The sequence below is a fragment of the Anas acuta genome, chromosome 6 (assembly GCF_963932015.1).
Source record: "Anas acuta chromosome 6, bAnaAcu1.1, whole genome shotgun sequence".
Lineage (NCBI taxonomy): Eukaryota > Metazoa > Chordata > Aves > Anseriformes > Anatidae > Anas > Anas acuta.
In genome coordinates, this window is record NC_088984.1 from 28,172,965 (window position 1) to 28,195,985 (window position 23,021).

A 23,021-nucleotide genomic window follows, 5' to 3' on the forward strand; every position below is an offset into this window, starting at 1 on the left:
AAAAGACAAGCAAATTAAGGTAAATTAACCTCTTTTTTCTTACATTTTGCATAAATTACAAGCACCGGGTGCAATAAAATTGCGTACTGGTTTCAAACTGAGATCTTAAAAGATCTAATACTGCAGAAGGTACTGAACTACTAATTTCTCAAACTCCTCAAAAGAGAATATAGTGAAGTATAATCTTTTTAGTGGGAATGGAAATGATATTTTGAGGAAAATCTCTTTAAAATACCAACCTGCAAGGCATTGTCAGAAAGCTCAGCAGTGTTTCGCTATTCTGTCTTCCTTAGTAAGCCCTAAGGATGGAATTTCTCCATTGGTAAACATGAATCAATTTTGGTCTTGGAGCAAACCTCATTCCAGATATTTATTGCTGTCTAAGCTTTTATAGAAAGTGTATTTTATTTGATCTTGCTGTTCCTCCTACTGCTCCCTATCCAAAGTACAGTGCCAACACTAATGTCTTTATATCTTTCTTTGTTGTTATATAAGCTTTTGTCCTCTGTGGATGGGGACTTGCTGGGCTGTCCAGACTCTGGACTCCCTGCAGTTTGCTTTGGTCATTCATATAGGGGGTGCTCATGGTTTTTTTTACAAACCTTAAAAATACTTGGCTGCAGGAGGTAGGCAGCTGAGAATGACACCTCCCTGTGTTCCTGGTACCTTGTTTTCAGGTTGTGATGGCAAACCTATGAGTCACTGCCTTATGTATGTATGCTTGAAGGAATTCTGTTGCCAAGGTGACTTTTCAAATACTATTTTTGCAAGGGCAGGTCTTTTCTGAGAAGGGAGCCACAGATCTGTGCACTTTCCTTCCTACACAAACTGAGGATGGGCTCACGAGAGACTGGACCTGTCTAAATCACACTGACCAGGGAAAGAGGGTCATGTTCTACAGCAGAGCTGAGAGGCTCTGGCTCTTGGTTCTTCTAATACTCTTTCTGTCTGGAAAACAAAACCCTGCTACTCTGCATGGTCAGGTGTTAAGGAGGTGGTCAGGTCTAACCTCCTTGGTTTGTTTTTGATCTTTCTTGCTAATTTTCCATGAATCTTTTAACTGTGTTATGATTCCACATAGAGTTCAGCAGAGAGATTCCCAGTACCTTGTAGCAGTGTGGTCTGTCCTTGCTGCAAGCCTTTCTCAAAGGTCAGTGTTTATAAATGGGGATGTATTCACTCTGTCTTTCCTCTAGACCTTTTACATATGGCATAACACTTGCAATGTTCATCACTACCTCTTCCTAGAGCTGATCTCCTCGTCTCTGTAGTCTTTTCACGTTAAAGTTACTACATTTGTCAGTCACCTTTGCACAACGAAAGCGTTAAAAACAGAGGCCCCCTTATAAGTTTCTTTGTGACCCTATATGCAATCTGGAAAATGATAAAGATATTTTGAATTTATTCAACTAGAATCATGGCATTTGAGAATGCATGCTAATAAGAGCTAAGGGCCTGAACTCTTGGATCTCTAGGGATGTTTTTAGAAACCGTCTCTGCAGAGAAAAAGTGCCAGCTGTCTTGCTGAAGGGAACAGAATTTTATTTTTCTGCTGCATTTGAAGAAACGTCAGCTTGTACAAAACTTGAGAAAGAAATAGGCCAGAAGTGTCTGTGGCAGAGATGAGGGTAGTAATGTGGCAGTTGTGAGCCCTGGTTCCCACCATGTGTGACCCAGGTTACGAATGCATGCACTGGTGTAGTGCCTCATGCCCCAAGCACCTGTGCTATTTCACATAAATAACGTGTGTGCCAGAGGAGAGGAGGAGCAACTTGCTAGGCTTCTGCAAACAAGGCTGGGAATTGGCAGTGAAACAGACACCACAGATCTTCTTGGGCCAGTGTCCTTCCACGCAGGACCAGGAAGCAGGGACATTGGTATGCTCCCAAGGGGGTATACGTGCAGCTTGTTTGCAAAACTTGCACTAGGGCTGGGTGCAGTTATACCAAGAAGGCTGACATCCTTGAGAAGGGAGGGCTGCCCATGCTCTCAGTGACATTTCCACACCCAGAGTCAGGACTTAAGGGCTTTGCATAACCCCATTGTCCCCTGTGTCTGAATTACAACAGAGGAAGTTGCTTGACCTCGATCGTAATGTTCAATACTGGTGTACAAGTTCATCAACTTTATAGCCTGGAGTTGGCAGAGTTGTGCTGGGTTGTTTCTTATGGAATATCTTGAGCAGATCAGACAGACCGTCCTTCAGGAGACGGAAGGAAACGTATGGTGGCCCCCCTGGTGCTGTCTGAAGCAGACTTTGGCCTCGGCTCCAGTCTTGCACTTCATGAAGACTTGATTCTTAAGCTTCAATGGTGATAAAGAAAGTGAACAAAGCCCAGCTGCTGCTTCTCTCTGTGGTGGCTGGGGCCATTAAGTTGCCCTCAGAGGCAGGCTGGTGAGTTTTCTCTGCTTCTTGTAGCAGACATCAATATGAGGACATCAGTCACCCCTTGCTTTTGGTGCAAAGTGGGGTTTGGAAGTAGGCTCATCAAGTAACCTTGTGGTTCTGGAAGGATTGGGAATGCAGATTGTATTTGAAATAGGATGCCTCTCTCACTGGGGGAAGAAGGAAAGCTCGTGTGCTGGTGTAATGATAAAACATGACCGAAAATAATGTAGCTTGTTCTGGAATATAAAAAGCAGACGCTGTATCCATGGTGAAACCTGTCCTGTCCCATTAAGGGCTATCATACGCTTTTCAATATTGTTTTCCAAGACTCCTGAGGGTGCCAGGACCTGGGGTCTGTAAAACCCAAACACTCCCTGCCATAGTCTCTGTGCATTTTGTGCAGGCTACTAAGCTGTCTCTGGGGGCTTCTCTAAGAGTAAGGGGCCAAATACCCAGAGTATCAGCCCCCCGTCCCTGGCCTTCATAGAATCATTAAGGTTGGAAAAAGCCTCCAAGATCATCTGGTCCAACCATTCCTCTACTACCACTGTCACCCCTAAACCATGTCCCCACGCCACCTCACGTCTAGGTCTCACTAGTCCCATGTGCCCTGGTCTCCTCAGACACTTCTGGAGCAGTGCTTTCTGGAGGAGAAGCAGACCTTGAAGTCACCTTGTTGGGAGCTGAGCTGCTGCATGGGATGAGGATGCCCAGGGAGTGCTGCCTCACTGCTGGGGAACATTTTGGCTGTGTTTCTTCATGGCTTGTGCTGTCTGTCAGTTTTCTTGCAGGGAAAAAAAAAAGAACACCTTCAGGCTTCTGCTTGGACTTCTGTCAGGTCACCCCACGGTTGCTTTCCACCAGGAGACTGGGAGAAATGCAAGTGTTTTGCTGTTTCTCAGGCCCTTCCAGTGAAAAAGCATAAGAGACAATTTACAAGTGACACTATGTAATTTTAAACAACCAACCAATCAAAAACCCAGCAACAGAAAACCCACCCAGTCTTCCGCTTTTGGATGTACTCTTTGCAAAATTTCTTCAGTGAATTTATTCAGCAGCTGCAGGCATATGCTCGCTTTCGCTGCTGTTAAACAACTGGGGCTGAAATTAACACATCTGTTGTTGTTTAACTTCAATTTATACTGTACCCTGTTTTGCCAAAATATTGTGTTTCAAGCAGCAGCTGCCTCACTGTTACATATCACCAGAGTTCTGGGAATACTGCTTAATACTACATGCTATTTTTTAATAACTTACCAGAAGGGGACTTGGTGCTTTGCTGTAGTTTTGTAAGGAAGGAGCAGATGCTTGTGTTGCAGAACCCTCTGTTACAGTGCACTATAGCACAGGTGCAATTTTGTCTGATATTTCTGCTCACAACTGAATCCTTGAACCAGTGTGATTTCCAGGAACTGTTTCAATACGCCTGTGAAGCCCCTGTTTTTACCTTCTTTGTTGTGGACTAAAAATTGGAAAGTGAGACCCTGTGGCTTAGAGAAACCTGGGGTATTATGCCTTTAACCCAGTCTTGTGTCTGTGCTGGGTTCGTTTCTGAATGTCTAGCAATGGCAAATTGGGAGTTTTTAAGGTAGGAGAAGTACATATTTTTTAGTGTAAATGCCTTGACAGCAGTCCTTGAGAAACGAAACGGAAACAAATGAAGAAAAACAACCCGTAACTGTTCCTGAAATGAAGTTGTGCTTAAATAACCTGCTTCCATGTCATGAAAGCATGATCCTGAGAATTGCTAGGGATAGTATGAAACGTTTGATGTAGGAGGCAGAAAGGTGTTGCTGTTTTGATAATTTGTTTTTATTTAAGATGTTTCGTACTGTACAGATGGGAGGGAAAAAACACATCCTCATTAAAAGGAATAATTGTCAAGTTACAATATGTGAATTACCCTCAACTAATGTAAATGGTTTTGGTAACCTTTTCCCGTGAACAAAATTTCAAAGCCAAGCATTGTTAAATTAGATGTAGAATGGGCTGGAGGGAGGGAGAGAACCCCAGCCCCTCAGATTTCATGGAAAAATAATTAAAATGGAGCTGCAGTCTGACTTCTGATCTCAGAGGTGCTTGCAAGCTAAATAAAAATAAAGACTACCTGGGGACAGCCTGTGCTGTTAATTAACTAACTGAATTCTGCCTCTTCTGACAGAAAAGTTCTCCAGTGAATTTTCAACGGCTTTGGCATTCACCACTGCAACTGGAAGGTGCCAAACACAACTTGGCAACTTGCAACAACAGAAAAACCCCTTTTTGATGGGCGGGGAGGGATATACAAAATGAAAATATCATGGCTGTCGCGGCTGATGTGGTTTTTAATGTGTCAGACAGTATCCAAAAACTGTCGTAATGAACACCCAGACATCATTCTGTCAAGATTAATATTGGTCCATAAGATTTGACCCCATACTCCCTTAAAATTAGCCCCAAAACACAGATAGACTAGGCTGCCTACCTAGTCCATGTCCCATGGACCATGGAGGGATGCTTCCCTTCCCTGGCACTGCCCTGGAAATCTCCAGCTCAAGGCCCCAGTGCTGAGTGCTTGTAGAGGTTGGGTTCCTGCCAAGAAAACAGCTTTTGTGTTTCCTTAAATATTCTGCTGCTGTTTGGGAGAAAAAATAAATAAATATCTGAATTGATGTTATTACTAGAATTGGCCAGCTGGCTGAATTTTTTTCATTAACAAATCCCACTGGGCGCTGTTTTCCCAATGAAGTAATGAGCATGTTTTCAGACAAGGGGGCAAATCTCCCCAGTGCCTTTGCTTCTGGAATCTGAAACTGCTCATGCAGTTGGGATCTGCTAGAAATCCAGGGAAAAGGCTTTCAGTCTCAGCACCCACTCAGACACTATTGGGATGTGTTTTGCTATTCACATTTTGGCTTCTTGTGATCCATTATTGTTTCCCTGGCAGCGAATTCACAGGAATTTGTGGTGATGGTGTGGGGGAATGACAGTGGGAAGCTGGTTACTGGGGACATGCAATTATGGCAGGAGACTGGTGCCATGTGCTCGTGTTTGCCTGAATCCCTGCCACTGCGCGGAGCATTGATCTTGGCTGGGGCAAGAAGTCAGGAGAGCAGCTGCTTCAGGCATTGTCTGCTTCATTCTCTGTGTCCTTTTAAAACTCAAACTCAACTTGTTGCTGTTGTTGCTGCCTTTATGTGAAAGTCCCCCCGACCTCATCAGGCCTGCTCTGATTTTCACACATTGAAATTATTGAGTTCTGATCCTGCTTTTGTTTAAATCATCCTGAAAGATTTGAAGCTTCAGAGAAGTTGTCTTCAGTGAGTTGTTTTCAGAGTTGTATTAAATTCCTTTATTCTTTTTGAATGCTGTTTGAAGGGGGAGAGAAAGGACATTTTTTTTTCTTTTCTAGGCTTAAGAGTAGCCTAAGGTGAGAGGAGTAATGTTTGGGGAGCTTATTCCTCTATTAGCATTCCTGTAGCAGTATTCACAGGATGTTTCATGAGAAAAGTTGAATAAAGTCTTTTTTTTCTTAAAAAAAAAAAAAAAAAAAAAAAAAGGAAGATAAGATAAAAATTTGTAGTGTCTGAAGTGCATCTCTAATAAGAACATTTGGGACTTTTTTTTTCCTTGGTATGGAATATCAGCAATTAACCGCTGTTTTCCATATAGTGGTTATTTTAGTGTATAGTAGGTGTTAGCCTTTTTCTAAGCTATTAATAACAGGCGTCTACTTAGGGGTGCCACAAATCTGCATTTTTCAGACCATTTCCAGTCCTCTGTCTGCCTGCCACTTGCAGTCTGGGCAGAAGTTGAGGATGGGCCAATTGTTTACGTGGGTGCCCAGCAGCTGTGTCAGAAGGCCTTTCCTGCTGTCCCTGCATGCCTGCAGTCTGTATTTCTTGTCTTCCTAGTTTTATCAGTACGCATATTTTCAGACTGAAGCTTGCTTTTTTCTTCCACTTCTGGAAACTGTAAGCGCTCTGAGTCTGTCCTCACTGGTTTATTAGATTTATCTCGGTTTAGCAATCTGTTGCTCATGCAGCCTCAAAAAGGAAATAAACCCAGACCTAACAGAGATCTGTGGCAACTTGTCTTGGTACATGGATGCCTGTGGAGTGATGAATGGTTGTGGCTAGCTTTCAGAAGGAGGTGCCAGCTACTCAGGCCAGGTTCCTGTGGGAATGCAGAACACGAGGTGCAAAATTCTCGTGAAAAGCCTTGAGCTACCAAAAAAAACAGGGCCTATGCTGCCACTTCTGCTGATCTGATCTTGTTGCTTTCGTATTTCTTAATTGACGGTGAGCCAATTTTGATTTGTTCAGCTCTGAGTTGAGATGTGATGTAAGTCCGTGGGCAGCCTGTCCAACATACTGACACATCCAAAGGCGACAAAGGTTGAACAAAAGATTACAGACTCTGCAGTACTGTCTTTGTGAAGTGTCCAGCAGAGAATTAGTGTGCAGAAGCCAAACTCTATCTCATGTCTCTTATTTTTTCTAGGTTTAGAAGAAAAACCAATTCTTTCAAAAAAAGAAAAAATGAAGCTGAGGAAAGAAAGATGGCTACAGAGTAAGTACTCCTCCAAAGCACAGCTGTATGGGGGGACATCTCACAGGGTAATCCTGGGTAACCCTGATGGATTTTTCTGTAGATGGGGTGTGGCTGAAAGTGTTGGGTTGTGGCAAGACAAGGGTTGGGGGTCAGGGAGTCTGAACACTTCTCAGAAACCGTAAAGTCTGCTTCCCACGATGTGGGATAAAAGTCCTTTTTTTTTCCCCCCTCTCCAAAGGGCATTTACACTGAGATTCAGTCTGTGTCCTTGTTTTTGATCTTTCTCCATGTGCAATGTGACTACTTAAAAACCTTCAGCTATTTAAAGAAGACCTAGTGGACGGGATCCCCTGGAACACTGTCCTTAGGGACGAAGGAGCTGAGCAGAGCTGGCAACTCTTTAAGGATGTTTTTCATAGAGCACAAGAACTCTCAATTCCCCTGTGTAAGAAAGCAAGCAGGAAGGGAAGAAAAACAGGATGGGTGTGCAAGGACCTGCTGCTCAGGATGAGGGACGAGAAGGAAATGCACAGGCAGTGGAAGCAGGGATATGCAGCCTGGGAACATGTGATGCAGGGATGCTGTCCGGATGTGCAGGGATGGGATCAGGAAAGCCAAGACACAGATGGAACTGAGCTTGGCAAGGGATGCAAAAGATAAGAAGAGATTCTTATAGGTACGGTTCTTAGAAAAGAAAGGCCAAAGAGAGTGTAACCCCTCTGATAAACAAGAAGGGAGGACTGGTAACAACAGACATGGAGAAGGCTGAGGTACACAACAACTTCTTTGCCTCAGTCTTCACTGCCAGTCAGGCTTTCCATGACTCTTGTTTCCCTGAACCTGTAGGTGAGGGCTGGGGGAGCAAAGCCCCTTCTGCTGTAAGCGAAGAGCATGTTTGAGACCACCTGATGGGGCTGAACGAGTTTACAGTGCCTGATGACACACATCCCAGGGTCCTGAAGGAATTGGCTGATACAGTTGCCAAGCCTTTCTCCATCATGTTCGTAAAGTCCTGGCAGTCAGGCAAAATCCCTGGTGACTAGAAAAAGGGAAACATCACTCCCATTTTAAAAAACTGTAGAAAGGAGGGCCTACAGACCAGCAAGCCTCCCCTCTGTGCCTGGAAAGACCATGGAAAAGATCCTCCTGGAAGCAATATGAAGGTACATAAAAGACAAAGAGGTGATCTAAGACATCCAGCATGGCGTCACCAAGGTGAATCATCTTTAAAAGTCAGGTCTTAATTTCTCTGTGCAGTTGTGTATGGGACCCACTTACAGGTGCCAGTGGGAGCCAAGAGTCAGGGAACCTCATCCTGCAAGACAGTTTGAGGTGGTCTTGTTTGGGGACCTTTTGAGAGGGTGTGCAGGAGGCTTGCTATTCCTCACCTGGTGGAGCAGGGAACATCACAGCTCCTCTCTCACTGGCATCTCTCTGCTGGCAGCAGAAGCAGCCTCTCCATGTCAGCTTCTGAGGTACTGCTGGTGGCATGGGGAGTAGCAGAGGGATTCCTCTTGCCACCTGGAGCTGTTCCTGGGACAGGCTTTTCCCTTAACACCTTTCTGCCCAACAGAACTGCCGACAGACTGTGTTTGGTGTTGAGCAATGTGGCTTTCTGCTGCACCATATGCTCTCTGCTCCTGAGCTCTCACTGTGCTTTGAGCTTGGGTCCATCAACCTGTCATTGCACCAGTCACAGTGGAGGTGTCTCCCCTTACATAAAAAAGATGGTAATTTAACACCATGACTGCTAAGGAAGCTTCTTCCTTGTCATTAAACAACGAATTATGTTCACAACTGATGAAACCATCATTGTCCCTGTTGAGCAAAAAAAATAGATGGCTGTGGTGGTCCTAACAGCTGGCCTGCCACTTTGTTTTGGTGCTCTTAAAGTTTTCTGTTTGTGTGTATATCTGATACTGTTGGGGGAACATTGGAAGGAACTGCTGGAGCACAGCTGAGATGTCCCTGGCCTGATAACCCGTCTCTAACGGTGACCAGTACCAGATACTGTGGAGAAAAGTAAGCCCTCAGCAGTTTTCTGTGACACAGAATCAACAGTAGAAGGGGTGCATGGAACTCATGTCTTCTGCAAGAAAGAGGACATGCTCCTGAAGCTAGGTGACAGCACTGCTCCCATAGTTCAGGTCAGTCACTTTGGAGATGAGGAGAGCCTAAAAGCACACTTCTTACACTCTTAATCATGCCCTCCTGCTTATATGTCTTTATTGCATTAGTCCTTCTCAAGATTATGTATGATGCTTTGGCCCTGCAATGGACCCTTTTCTCCTCTCTTGGCTCTAAAATTACTAAGCTGAGGGAAAACAAATGAAATTCACTGGCTTTGCTTTTCAAAGAACACCAAGTTAGAAAATTCCAGGTCAAACTACCTCTGTCTAAGAAGATGCTAGTTACTAGCAGTGCTTCAGAGACACAGAAGTACCTAAATTGTTGTCTGTCTTCACTTCCTCACTAAATCTGTGGCCAGTGTTCTCTGGCAAATGCTTTACTGAGGGTAAGAAATCCCTGAGACTTGTTTAAAAAAAAAAAAAAAGAAAGAAAAAGGCAAATTTTAGTACCAGGTGTGCAGCTTTTTATTGAGGAAAAAATGAGAACAGCTGGAAAGAGCTTATATAAACATCAATAAGAAAAAGTGTTGTTATTAGCTGGCAGAACAAAATGAAATGATATTTCTAGGGATGGTGATTCTTGAATGAAGCTTGGCATTCTAACATTGTCTCAACTGACTTTAAGGAGCTTCGATCAACTGAAGCAGAAACTCATTGATTTTTATTTGATGCAGATAACTTCTTATTGTTGGTTTTGCCATATTTACTTGGCCTCCTCCCCTTTCCCTCAAAAGGGAACACAGCTTTGACTGCTGAAGTTGTTATGAATAAATTTCTGTCGTAAATCTTTCCAAGAGTTTGTCTCTTCTTAACCCAGGGCTGCTTTCTTGACATTGGATGCCAGGGCCCTGAGAACTAAATTTCAGTCCATTAGTGCAAATGCAAAACTTGGAAAATTTTCATTTCAATAAATCATAGGAGAGACTAGAGATGGAAAAAAATTATGCAATGCTTCAGAGATTAGAAGTATGCACATTTCAAAATACATATATCGTATGGCTCCTCGGACACAGAAGACTTCATAGGAAAAGAATTTGGGATGTTTGTGCAGAATCAGGTGTCTGAAAATTTTGAGCACATACTGTTTATGAAAGCACTGAAGTAGTCAGCTTCATAAAGCCAGACCAAAAAAAGAAGTGATGCAGAACAGAAAGCTGTGTTCTTGGCAGGGATTGCTGTGAAGAGAAGCATTTACAATCCAGATTTGTCACAAACATCCATGTACAGCAAAAATTGCAGTTCATCAAAAACTGTTGTTCTTCAACTGAAACAGCTTAGCTGGGGGGCAAATGAGACAAAAATACTGAAGGAACAAGCAGCTAGCAAGTGAATTTGAGTTCATCTTCCTTGAATGTAGGCAGCTGGGTTAGACCCAGAATCCCAAGTGGCATCTTGCCTGTGTTCTGTAGACTGGCTGCTTTCATGTTTCCACCAAAAATACTTCTGCTGATTTAGTCCTGCTTCTGTGGCCACATGGTGTTGGAAGCCCTTGGCCTTCCTGTGTCGATGTGCTTGGCTGTGTAGCTGCTGTTACTGCACTCCATCTTGTCCAAACGAGGAGTTAGCAGCTTAGCTTAGAGGCTCATCCTTGCAATATGTTCTTGTTGTGTTTGTCTGATTCAGAGGAAGATGGATGTGGTAAAGGAAAAACAGTGCTGACAAACTGGCTGCCTTGAGTCAGAAGGGTATGGTTTGCTGTGAGGAGCGCAGTGTGTCTTTGTCCAAGGCCATAAGCAGAGGCCTGCACTTCTGGTGTGGCCTCCCATGCATGCGCTTGAAGTAGGATTTCTCCGTTGTGTCTCCCACAGCACTAGCCACACGGTTGTCAAGGCAATGCGGTGGGTTTCCAGGCCCGGTAGCATGAGGAAAAGGAGGTTGTGCATCCTGCTGATCTCTGGCTGATTTTGGTGATGCCGCCAAGGGGTGTCGGGGACAGATGGGGACATCCTGCAGCTCAGCTGGAGGTTTGTCACAGTGCTGGGCTTCTGTGGGCTCTCTTGGAGGAGAACATGTTCTGCTGGGGCGTGCCAGGAGGCCTGCTGGTTCCATAAGGCGTGGGCAGCTGCAGGACCAATTTCTACACCAGGGAGCCTGGAGGACTGGGGCAGGAGCCTGCAGCCTTCTATGCCCAGCTCCCTTGGCTCAGAAGGGAGACATCTGTAACGTGCTGGATCCTGATGTGCACACAGCCTTGATCAGAGCTGCTGCAAGGAGATTAGTAAGCGTGGTTACAAGGAAAAGCCTTTTCCAAGGGCCCAGTTTATCCAGTGTATGCCTGCTTAAGCTCTACCATGAGCCAAGAAGGTGAGACCTTGACTTGCCCAGTCCTAAGTGAACAACTGAAATTAAATGCTTCTCCCTTGTCTACTGCATGCCTGTGTGAGGAGATCACGGTTTGAAAAACATTTCCACTTACCCAAATAATGTCTTATTTCTGATTTAGAAATAGAAAGTGTGAAGCTAGCCAAGCAGAAGCAAAAAGCTGAAGCAAAACGGAAGGCAACACCTGTTGTGGGAGACATGCAGCCATTGATGGAAGCCCTACCTGAGCTCTCTGACCTGACCGCAGGCGCCAGGGACAGAAAGCCACCCAAGAGGTATGTGTCTTTTGGAATGGGCTGTGTATTTCTCTTTTTCCTCCAGGATAAAATGGCCTTCTGCTCAGCTTGTAGCTACTGGCACTGCAAGCTTGAAGCCCAGAGTTAGGAGAACAGGACCTCATTCTCAACTATGTTTCACACCTTACCACAAAATCACTTTCTACAAGAAACGTGTCTGTGGTGGTTTTACTTGGGTGGGCAGCTCTGCTCAAGCACAGCTGCTCTCTCACTCCTTCCCCCCCCTCAAAAGGGAACGGGGGAGAAAACATGATATACAGGGCTCAAGGGTTGAGATAAGGATAGGGAGATTGCTCAACAATTATCATGACGGGCAAAACAGACTCAGCATAGGGAGATAGTAAAATTTATTGCATATTAACTAACAAGCTAGAGAAGTGAGAAACAAAGGAAAGAAATCAAAAACGCCTTCCCCCCGTCTGACCTCTTCCACCTTCTCTCACAAAGGCACAGATAATATTGCTTATTGGCCTGGCTCTGGCTATCAGCAGGGCCCTTATCTAACATGAGGCAGCTTCTGGATTCTTCTCGCAGAAGCCACCCCTGTGGCCCCCTGCTACCAAAATCTTGCCATGTAAACCCACTACACTTCTAAATCCACAGTTAAGAGAGGAACTGTATTGCTCAGATGAGACTTGGTGTGAGACAGGCCGGGAGAAGTGGGATGTTCTGGGAGTTGCAGGACTGACACACAAGTGTCAAGAATGTAATGCTGCTTAGCACACCTGTGAATTTGCAGTTGAGGTGTGTTTTTTATAATGAAAGTTTTCTCAACATCGCTATCGGCAAATGGTGTTTGATTCTTCATCCTCTAGCAGGTTATATCTGTACTGTTCAAAGGGGATTAATCCTTGTTTTGCAAGTGGTGAAGATGGGGATGATGGCTTACCCAAATTCACACTGCCGTAGTGTGACAGAGGAGAGCAGATCTGGAGGGTTAGGATTCAAAGCACAATGCTGCCTGCTAAGTTTGTTGGCTTCCTTCCTGGCTGAGCCTCTGGCTGTGTGGCAGCCTGGCATTCTGTCCTTCCAGACCGTCAGGCTTCCTCCTGAAGCAATTCAAGCACTTTGAGCAGAGCCTTTCTCTCTGGCCAGACTCTGTTCACCCTGCTGGCTTGGAATGTGATTTTGGGTGAGAGCAGAAAGATGTTTTTTCTCTTCCCTTTGCTGTACTGAAAGTGAAGAGCTGTTTCTGATCCTCTGACAATAATACTTCAACCATCCCAGCGAGGCTTAGAGTACATTCCGATTGCCCTTGTGTTTTTTCCTTTTCAAGGGAAATGCAGTGCTATGCCTGGCTCTTCAGTCTGTGCTGCAACATCCACCAGTGCAGAATAAAATCTCTGCATGATGCACAAATGCTCACACCTCTTCTCCAGTTGCTCACTATGGGTTGGAACTAGAGACTTGTTTTGACCATAATAAGCAAGCATTTGGATTAGAGAACAGCCAAGTATAAAGCTGCCTGGCAGAGCACCCTCTTCTTTGGTTGAAGATCAAGACTGGAACTACCATGAAACCTCTTGTGATTTGCTGGATGCCCCAGAAATGAACTCTGACCCAGATGGGATGCTCAGCTACAGAGCATGGCTGAGTTGGCAGTTCTCTGTTCTTCTGGAAAGTCACCCCTCAGACAAACAGCAACTGAGTACCTTGCATCTCAGCATGGGAAATACTTTCTTCCTTAACTTGACTCCTAATTCTTTGAATAACTTTTTTTTTTTTTTAAGCAGCTGTTCAGTCAGTCTGTCCTCTCTTTCAGTGGGAATAAGTAGCAAAAGTACACACACAGTACCTCAAAGCACTGAGAGTTGGTTGAGTGGAGTTCTGGGCCAGGGCTTAATCTGAGTGTAAGCAGGTGGGTTTGCCCTCTTTCTGCGATAATGTGCCACAACCATATAGGTTGTGTTCAGGAGCTATTCTCCCTCAGCATTGTCTCCCAGCCCTCTTGGAGGCTGAGTCCTAGCAATCTGGGGAAATGGCTTGCAGAAACTATGTGCAGGGGAAATAAAAGAGGTAGGTTGCTTCCTCTGAGGATTGCTTTCCCCATTACAAATATATATGTATATATATATAGTCTACTGTATATATAATCTACTACTTTAATCTGAAAAGATAGTGTAGAACTCAAAAAGGCTCAGAGAAGGCTAACAAGGATGGTTATGAAGGGTCTGGCACAGCTTCAGCTTTTGCACGGAGGGATCACTTAGTGAGCTGGAAGTCCTCAACCTGGACAGGAGTTGGAGACAAAAAGGCTTGGAATGTAATAGTCTATAAAATCAAGTGTTATGTGGTTAGGAAATAGTTTGTCTTCTCCATTATGAGAAATAAGGGACATCAAACAAAGCCAGCAAATTGCAGATTCAGTGCAAGCAGAAGGAGGCTCTCTTGTGCTGCCCTGTTCCTAGCTGAGGGATATTGTGACTATGGGAAACCTATGGGTTCAGGTGAGACCTACAAATCCAGTGAGAGAGTGCTGTGGAGGGTTACTGCACATATATAAGCTGGCTCAAAGTCTCTGTGAGTGCTGGTGAGGCTGTGGCCATACGCTTTCCCTGTGCTTACCCCTCCCTGGCCATCTGCTGCAGAATTCAAGGCAGAGTACTGGCCAAAACAGTCCTTTCAGCTGACTCACTACAATCACTCCTCTGTTCTGTAATACATTTTATAGCAAAAGATGCGTGGTACTCATGGAAGATTTCTGTGCTCTTGCACAGATCTGTAGCTCGACATCCTTGGAGAAGGATGTCTCTGTTTCACTGATGGCTCTGTTTCTCTCCAAACCCAGATCTCATTGTGTGAGCATGGCAGCCCCCCTCTCTTGCTGGAAGCCTGAGCTCATGCTGCAGTGCTGTGATACCTTGAAAGCCCAGTGGGGCTGTGGTACAGGAGGGTAGAGAAGTCCTGCTTTGGCTGAGAATTTGGAATTGGTCAGGACTATCTGCAGGTGGCACAGCAGATGTGGGAGCTCAGCTTAGACTGGTGTCACACAGATTGCTTGTGACGTGTCAGGCAAAAAGCAGTCCCCCTTGGTAGAGGCATGAAGGAGCTACGGTCCGATTCTTCCATGGAAGCAGTCTGTTTGCCTGCTTGTGGTTTCCTGTACTGCATGAGGATGTGTGCGCTAAAGTGTTTGAAATAGCCAGAGAAAGCTTTTATAGGATTTGAATCATTACATAAATGAAGGGTAATACTCTGGTGATTTGTCAGCATTATTAATAAAAGATTAGATTCTCCAGGAATTTGATCTCCTGCTGGGTAAGAGAGCATTACAGTGAGATTTTATTCAGTTTTATAATGGATGAAGGCAATGAAGTGTAATGAAACAGGGCTAGCATTCGCAGTCCAAGTGAGCAGGCAGCATGTTGGTGGTTTGGTGGGGGAAAGTCAGGCAACAACCTTTCAAACGTGTCAGACCAGCAGGGCAGAGCTGTTGCACTGCACTGAAAAGCCTTCAGAAGCACTGAGCCCTTTAAATAGTGGAGTGGCTGAAAGCAAAAGTGGGCTGGTGCACCCTGATGCGGCTCTCCTGGTACGCTGCAGAGGCACGGGTCCCTCTGGGGCCCATGGTCTTGAAGGGCCTTGTGATGTACTTGGAAACGGCTTTTATTCACTTGTCCTCACTTTCTGCAGAGCTGCTCATCTTTGAAGGGCCTGCAATGGCAACTTGGTGGTGAATACAGAGTCTGCAAGCCCCTGCCCCGGTGACCATGGGTTGCCATCCAATTTCTGAAGGGATTTCTCCCTGCTTCCATGAGCAAGCCAGGCAGACTGGGACTGTGACCAGGAAACTGTTCCTGTGCCAAGTGGTTAATGAATGTGAGGAGAGCAGAGATGCTTCCTGCTTTTTCTGTGCCTTGCAATACCAGTGGATGCAGCAGCATGATGAGAGCTGTTTGTGTGCTCCTGCTGATCGCTGTTCCTCATGTGCTGTCAGGTCTGTTGTGTAACGCCAGGGTGACCTCGAGAGGGACTGCAGGGTATGCGAGCAGTGTGTGGACATTGATCTGCCTGGCTTCAGTTTCCTTTGCAGGCTGTGTGCTGCGGAGGCTGGCTGATGCACATTCACCTTGTTTGGGTTTGTCTGGTTTGTCAGAGAGGTTTGGCACTGGGGTACACCATCCTGGGATGGAGGGAAAGCAGATGTGAGTGGGGCAGTGGCGAGAGCAGCCCTCATCAGCTTGAGAGCACCAGGATCCCCCTTGAGGAAAAATGAAATGAGCCAGGATTGAGAGAGGGAGAGATGAGGAGGAGGAGCAGGAACTGATCAGATGGGGAGGGATGATGAAATGGAGGGGCATGGAGCAGGTGGTGAAGAGGAAAGGGAGAACAGGAAAATAGCAGAATAAAAGCGTGGAGGGTAGAAGGTCAGAGAGGAAAACAGAAGGGGAGTTGTTCTTGTGTTTTTTTGTGTGTTTTTTTTTTCCCCCAATACACACTGTCAGAGGTGACAGCAGGGAGAGTCAGGTAGTCCTGCTGTGGCCAGGCTGGGAGCCTGGTGCACAGATTCAGTGTGGGATCAGACTCCTGCCTTTTGGTTTATTTTTGCTGTGTTGCCCAAGGCTTTATGTCATGTGATCCTTTGGCAGGAGCAGCCATAGGCTCTGAGGCTCTGACACTGCAGCAACCAGTGCCTTGTGCTGTCCCTTGCTAGTTCTCATCTTCAGTCAGATCCCTCCCTCCCCTCCAAGGTCCTGATTTGCTCTGAACTCGGAGCACCCGCATGCAGAAGCTCTGCCCATCAGCTGCCAACGTACCATTGCTGTTCTAGTTCAGCAGCTTTTTTTTTATTCCTGCTCTCTAGTTTCCCCACAGCTTTCCTTCCTTGTGCATTTCAAGTCCCAAAAGCAGCCCCTGCCCTTCCTGCACGTCCTTTGCTTCAGCTCAGCCGTTGTCTTTATTACAATCTCTACTGCTGCCTGGCATGAGGCATCACATGCTTTCAGCACCTGTGCAGAATGGGATTACACCTCTGGTCTCCTTGGACTTTGCCCAGCAATAGGAAATGGGTGCAGAGAGTGCAGATCTATGCTTGCCGCTGTACCTCAGCGGCACATCGTCCTGTGTTCCTGAGAATGAATCAGTTGTCTAGAAATTTTATGGGGTTTTTAGGGCCTATATTTGATTGCAAAAGAGAAGGCTCTGTTGTGCTTTCCCTTCGGCTAATGTGTTTGCAGCTAACTTCTACTGGCAAACCTTTGGTGAGGATATGTGTTTGCAGGGAGAAAGGAATACTGCTATTCTTAAAATAGAAGTGATGCCTTATATACCAGTGGTCCCACTGCAGGACTGGTCAGTAGCAAGGCTGGCAGCTTCCTATTCTTGCTGAGTAACCATGGCACTGCCTATAAACTATGTGTGCAAATGCTAGAGCTCTGCAGCATGAGCAAGGAACACAAGATGTGCAGGGGTAACGTGTGACTGGTGGGGAGGGGAAGTTCATTGGGATCTTCTCTCTTAGCAACAGTATTGGTCTGACCTGGAAGTTGCAGATAAGCAGAAATCAGGCATCCAGGCGTGGTCATCTAATGACCCATTCTAGAGCTAAGTAATCCGATTTTTCTTTAGTTCATTTGCCTCCTGCATGTTCAGTCATGACTCCAGAGCTGTCATCAGTTTGTGGCGGAAGGAGTTTATATTTCCATTACTGCCTGGCTGTGGAAATAATTGCCTTTCAGGACAATTTCCATGCAGGACAATTACCTGTACTTTCTGGGAAGGCAGATGCAGAGTCACTGGATTCTTTCCATCTCCTCAGCAATTGATAAATTCTCTCTCCTCTATGGCACTTACTCACTTGTGTTGCTTTTCTCCACAGGCACGTAAAAGCAAAGTCAGAACCAGTGGACTTCTGTCTGATGAAACAAGCTCAGAAACACAGGCTTTTGTAAGTACTCAGTTACTAGATGTCCAGTCTTCCTGCTCAGCATCACAGAATGGTTGAGGTTGGCAGGGACCTCTGGAGGTGTTGTAGTCCACGCCTCTGCTCAAGCAGGGTCACCTACAGCCAGTTGCTGAGGACCACATCCCGCTGGGTTTTCAGTATCTCCAAGGATAAAGATTACAAAACCTCTCTGTGCAAACAGTTCCAGTGTTTCAGTCTTAACACACCTGAAGGCCCTAGAACTGGTGGCAGCTTTGAATTGCCCCTTTACATAGTGCAGGCTATTTGCAGGTGTCCTTCTGTTTCAGTCCATACCAGACTCAGTCAATTCTGGATGGTTTCAGTCCATTTGCACTTCTGTTTCATATAACATCTAAGAGAGCATGGGAAGCTGCACTTGATCCTTAAAGAATTCATTTTTCCTGTCTTATTGAAAAAGAAGGACCTGTTTTGGGCCTTCTGTGTAAGATCTCTGGGCTCTCAGGACAAACCCACACCAACTGTTTCTACTGGCCACAGTTGTCCTGATTTTTGGCTGTACCAAGTGACAATGCACATGCTGTGTCCCTCTGTGTGGCACAGACAACGTGGTTATCAACCAGGAGGTACGTCCCTTTACTCAGCTTGCTGAGCTGGGTCTGCAGCACTCAGCTGTGGCTCCGTCTCTTAAAACACTAGGCCCATGTAGTTTTAGCTGATACACTTCTGGAAAGCCTTGAGCAGTTGAGGAGCTCTTGTATGTCTGCAGTCGGCTTGCAGCTGCTCTGCTGGAACACCTCTGGAATGTCAACTTAAAAGCCTTACATCCCTTATGGGGACAGCTGTGCATTGGCATCTGCCAAACAGTTTCTTGTGAAGTCAAGCACTCAATTACTTTTGAGTAATTCCTGGACTTTGCTAAGATTTTAGCAATTCCTTTTTCCTCTGTATAATCTACTGGATATTTTATACCAACATCAGGCATCGAGAACTTCATTGTCCCTCAGCGCAGCTCTCCTGGAGCTAGGCCCTGTGCTCTGAGTGTTTGCTTTCTGTGATGCCTTCTTCTGCTGTTTCCGTCAGTTCTGGGCCATTCCGCTTCACACTGGGGCTGAGAACAGTCAGTCTACAGATCCCAACATTACTCTTCAGCACTCTGTGAACATCCTTTTCTGCCTGAAACTCCCTAGTATCTGTGCTGCAATGCCTTTTTTGCTCAGTTCTGCCTTTCTGGATGAGCCCTTCCTTGGCTTATCGGAGAAGCTGAAGGGTCATGGCAGAATCTGCTTCTGTGCTCATACACTCTGAAGCAGTTTTCATTCTGTGTGGATTTACCAGATACCCACAATCTCTTTTTCCCAATTTGCTAGTGAAAAGCTCTGAAAATTTTCCAAGTGATGAGGGACACTAATATGATAGTTTCTGTCTGTGACGTGAGATTGAGCTGCTGGCTCTCTCAGAGCTAGCAGCAATTTGACCATTGTTCTTGGGAAATTTAGGTCCATTTCTTGCATCATTTCTTTATGAGGTTTACACTGAGGGCAATTCTGTCTGGATAGAAACCCACTACTTTATGAGCTTTTTTCTTGTCTCCTCAGTTCCTTTTGCATGAACCAATTGTGTGTTTGTTTTTTTTTCTCTCCTCAGAGAGCAGGAAGTGGCATGGTTTCATGAGGTCATTGCAAATCCCACGTACAAAGCCAACCCCCTCATGGCCATCAGTGAGCATCTCTCCAAGAGGCTGAGGCAGGAAGAGGAAGGTAAACCCCTCTAGGGCGTCAGCTGGGACCAAATGTGCAGCTGGAGCTGGTGCAAGGGCCCCAGGCCACAAACGAGCACACATCACTAACGTGACCTCTCAGCCATGTCAGTCCTCAGAAAAGAGTCCAGCATATCCTTAAACTCTACAGTTCTGTTTTCTGTCTGCAGGAATAATGCAGTTCTCTCCTGACAGTGGCGGCTGCTCCTTGGCCAGCAGCCTGCAGAGTTCAGGGTGTTCTGCGAGATCTTTGTGCAGACATTAAGCTCCCTGTGAAGTGTCTTGACACCTCTTCTCTTCTCATGAGCAGGCGCAATTTCTTAACTTGTGCCAGTGGCAATGTATCTGCATTTTCTTCCCTCTCCTCCCAATCCTTGCTGACAACTATGAAAAGAGGTTCACTGCTATTGTTTTGGGATTGTTTAAGACCCCAAGCCCTGAGGCCCAGAAGGTTGTTGTAGATCTGTGTAAGGACTGATGCTGCTGTTCAGAGACATTGTTTTATGTGAAGAATTTAGCTTTGTAATAAATGCATTCACACAGTACTGAGTTTGTCTGGCTCTTGTTTTGGTAAGTACTAATTGAAATATGAGCTTATTCCCATCACTGCAAAAATTACTTAGAAGAATGTTTTTTCTTCCAAGTGTATAGTGAACCGCTAGATTGCTGCTGCAGCATGCAACAGAAGACACCTGAAATCATTGCAGATTGTGTTTAACTCACAATAAAGGCTTGCTTCAGCCCATGGTCACAGAGGGGCAGGAAGAAAGCCCTAAGAAGATGGCAATAGACACTGCCTGCATTCTCCATTTCATCCTCTCCCCTCCCCAGTCTCCTCTCCTCTCTGTTAGCCCCTTCTGATTTCTGTCTCAGTCAGCAAGACACTCTGGGCAGACTGGTCAGTTGGTCACTTTACCAGTCCAGTGTTCTTCTCCCCATACTTGCTTTATCTTTCAGTGTCCATCTCCAGAAACTGACACAGCTGTAGAAAAGGTTCCCAGGAGAGCAGAGGGGTTTGATGGATGTTTTCTCCAAGGAGGTACTTGCAGAGCAAGGAAGCGGGGAATTTTTTTCCATCTGATGTGTTTGTGAAGGTGGTTGTGACTGTGGAAAGTGAGGTGAATTAAACGTGTTAAGAGGAATTTTCATGTCAGGCAGGAGCAGTGCACACTGAGCTTTGTTGTCCTGATGGCTGCCTGCCTCCCAAGCAAAGCAACCTGTAGGAGAGAAACACAAGCTGCTTCTCCTCTGTGACCCTCTGCCTGTGCTTTGCTCCAGGCATGAGAGCATTTGGGAGGTGGAAGGGAGCTGGAAGAGGTTCCCTGGCATGAGGAGCCTGCAGATGTGTGGTCACCCCAAATGAAGATGGAGACTGTGGGCCTTGAGGACATGCTCTGTGCAGGCAGTGTGGGTTTGTTCCCAGCAGTTGCTCTGAGAGCAGCAGAGCTAAGGAATCTGAGTCTTCCCCTCCAGGCCCTCCATTCCTGGTGCCTGGGACTTGTGCCAGAGAAGTCCCCTGCAGCTCCCTCTGTGCCTCATGCTCCTGTGAGCCAGGCTGGACACAGTGACGGGCAGGTGGCCCTGGGACCAGGACACTCTATGGCTCTCCTTTCACTGAGCTGCAGCCCCAGCTCTGAAGTGCTGGCCTGTGGCTGCTGTTGTTGGTTGTGGCTCCCAGCTGCACAAGATGTGACTAAGATGGAGACCAAGCTGAGGTTTTGGGTTTTGTTTCATCCATAAGCATACTGTTAACCCATTTGCTCTGTCTTGTAGCTAGCTGGCTCCTGAGAAAGACAGGATCCTGTGCTTTAAAGGAGGGAAGGCAAGAGATGAAGGTGAAGACATCCAAGTACAAAGGAATATAAAGATTGCTCCTCTTGTTCTTGTCTTCTTGTTCACTAGCAAGTGAATAGGGCACTCCGCATGTCTGGAGGGCAGGAGGCAGGTAAGAAGGCTTTCATGATGTGTTGGAGGACGTTTATTGCTTTTCTTCTGCACTATGTGGGAGTTTGCAGCTCTCTTTGTCTTGTTTTTTTTTTTGTTGTTGTTTTTTTTTTTTTTAGATACCTTTAGATGTCATGTTTTCATATCACATTAAGAGAGCCCTGGCCTCCTTGCAGGGCCAGATCAAGCAGTGGCTGTTCTTCACTTCCTTCCTCACTTCCTTCCCTTGCACTTCCATTTACAGCACTGGTAATGTGCCGCTCTGCTCCGTCATAAAATGGTGAGATAGTTGGAGAGAAGCCATAGGCAAGTTTATGAAATCCCATCCTGGGTTTTGTGCTGTGGGCATGATCTGGCTGCCTGTATTCCTCCCCTCAGAGATGCAGGCTGTGCATTCTGACTGTGCTCCAGCAGGAGCAGTGGTTTTGTTCAACAAGCACTGATTTCCTGGGCATCGTGCCTGACTGACAAGACCATCCTTTAAGGCCTCTGAAGGGTTAGTTGGATGGTCCCATGCCCATTTACTCCACGCCAGTTTCCTCCTAATAACTTGTCCCTGGGGTGAAAAGAAATCTGAAAGGATATCATTTTCTGTCTTACCAGACGATTGGTTTCTTTCTCACAGACAGGTCCAATTAACTTCAAGTTGAATTATTGCTTGGATAGCCTGGTCTGCAGTGTTAGGCCAGATTCTTAGCTGGCAGAAGAACTACATGTAGGTACAGGTAGGTTCTGGGGTAGATGTTGCGTGGGTCACATGCCAAGGGACCGCCTTGCTTTGTCTCTGAAACATAAATTCTAACAGGAGCGCATCTTTTTTTCATCCGGTGTAATTTCTGATAGAAGAAGCCCAGAAGTTTGGGTCTAGAGTGGAAAAGGGATTTCTGTGTGTAAAACCAGACATGAGCCCATCAGAATGAAGGGTTTGTGTAGTTTGTGTTGCTCTTCCAGGCTAGCATCAAAGCAGGGGCTGTTCATACGTCTCAGCCTGGTGCCTTTAGGTTGCCAGCTGCAGTGTTTATGGCTACAGCTGGTGTGTAGAATCAATCTGTCACTGTAAATTTGGACGCCAACAGCTCAGTCATCTGACACTTTCCCCCTACTCAGCTGAAGTTTTATTACCTGGGAAGCACAGGGGTAACTGGAGAGGTGAGGGATAGCAGCAGTGAAGGTGTTGATTTGAGTGACCCCACTCCATGGTGGCTGTGCTCATGCTGGTGGCCTTTCATCTCCATGTGCAGTATCACTGTGCATCACGTGGCATGCCTTTTCTTTACCTTGGATGGGCTAACGTTGTCTAGTTCTTGCGTTGCTTAGCCCAGTGTTTGAAAAGTTTGGTCCCCTGCCTATTTAGCAGCAGTTAAAGATGATTGTTTGAAAGCGTAGTTCACAACCTGCTGCTGCAGGCACCTCCTGCCCACACCATCCTTGCAGCTGAGCAAAGAACTTGCAATCTGCCAGGAAACAGGCATCTGGGACGCAAAGTTGTCTTCTCAGTTGGCATGTTTTCAGGATGATAAGTGCTTTCATGTGTTTTTTTGGTCGGTTAGTTGGTCGTTTGGTTGGTTGATGGGTTTCGTTGTTGTTTAGTTATTTATTTGGTTGATTTTTATTTGGTTTTGTTTGTTTTGTTTTCTTTAAGATAGCAGGGTGGGGAAAAATAGCTTCCAAGCTGTAAAGGGTAGTTATGCTGGAGGGAAGGGCGGGGGCCTGACCTGGCAGCTCTAGACTTTGCAAGATGTGAGTAAGCAGTGAATGTACTGCAAACTCAGGGCTGGGAAAAAAA

At 45.8% G+C, this 23,021-nt stretch overlaps 2 protein-coding genes across 3 annotated transcripts in view; both read left to right on the top strand.

The window, feature by feature from the left end:
- The window catches only part of SLX9 (SLX9 ribosome biogenesis factor), a 46,943-nt gene extending 27,107 nt beyond the window's left edge, over positions 1-19,836 (top strand). For both annotated transcript variants that reach the window (XM_068686068.1, XM_068686070.1), the window contains 4 exons: positions 6,872-6,940; positions 11,495-11,648; positions 17,488-17,556; positions 19,180-19,836. In XM_068686068.1, the coding sequence (XP_068542169.1) occupies positions 6,872-6,940; positions 11,495-11,648; positions 17,488-17,556; positions 19,180-19,306 (419 nt within the window). In that variant the 3' untranslated portion in view covers positions 19,307-19,836. The remainder of the gene's footprint in view (positions 1-6,871; positions 6,941-11,494; positions 11,649-17,487; positions 17,557-19,179) is intronic.
- A 1,263-nt stretch (positions 19,837-21,099) lies between these two features.
- The window catches only part of ADARB1 (adenosine deaminase RNA specific B1), a 76,786-nt gene continuing 74,864 nt past the window's right edge, over positions 21,100-23,021 (top strand). The window contains exon 1 of the mRNA XM_068686066.1: positions 21,100-21,236. The gene's annotated coding sequence lies outside the window, so the exon portion shown is untranslated. The remainder of the gene's footprint in view (positions 21,237-23,021) is intronic.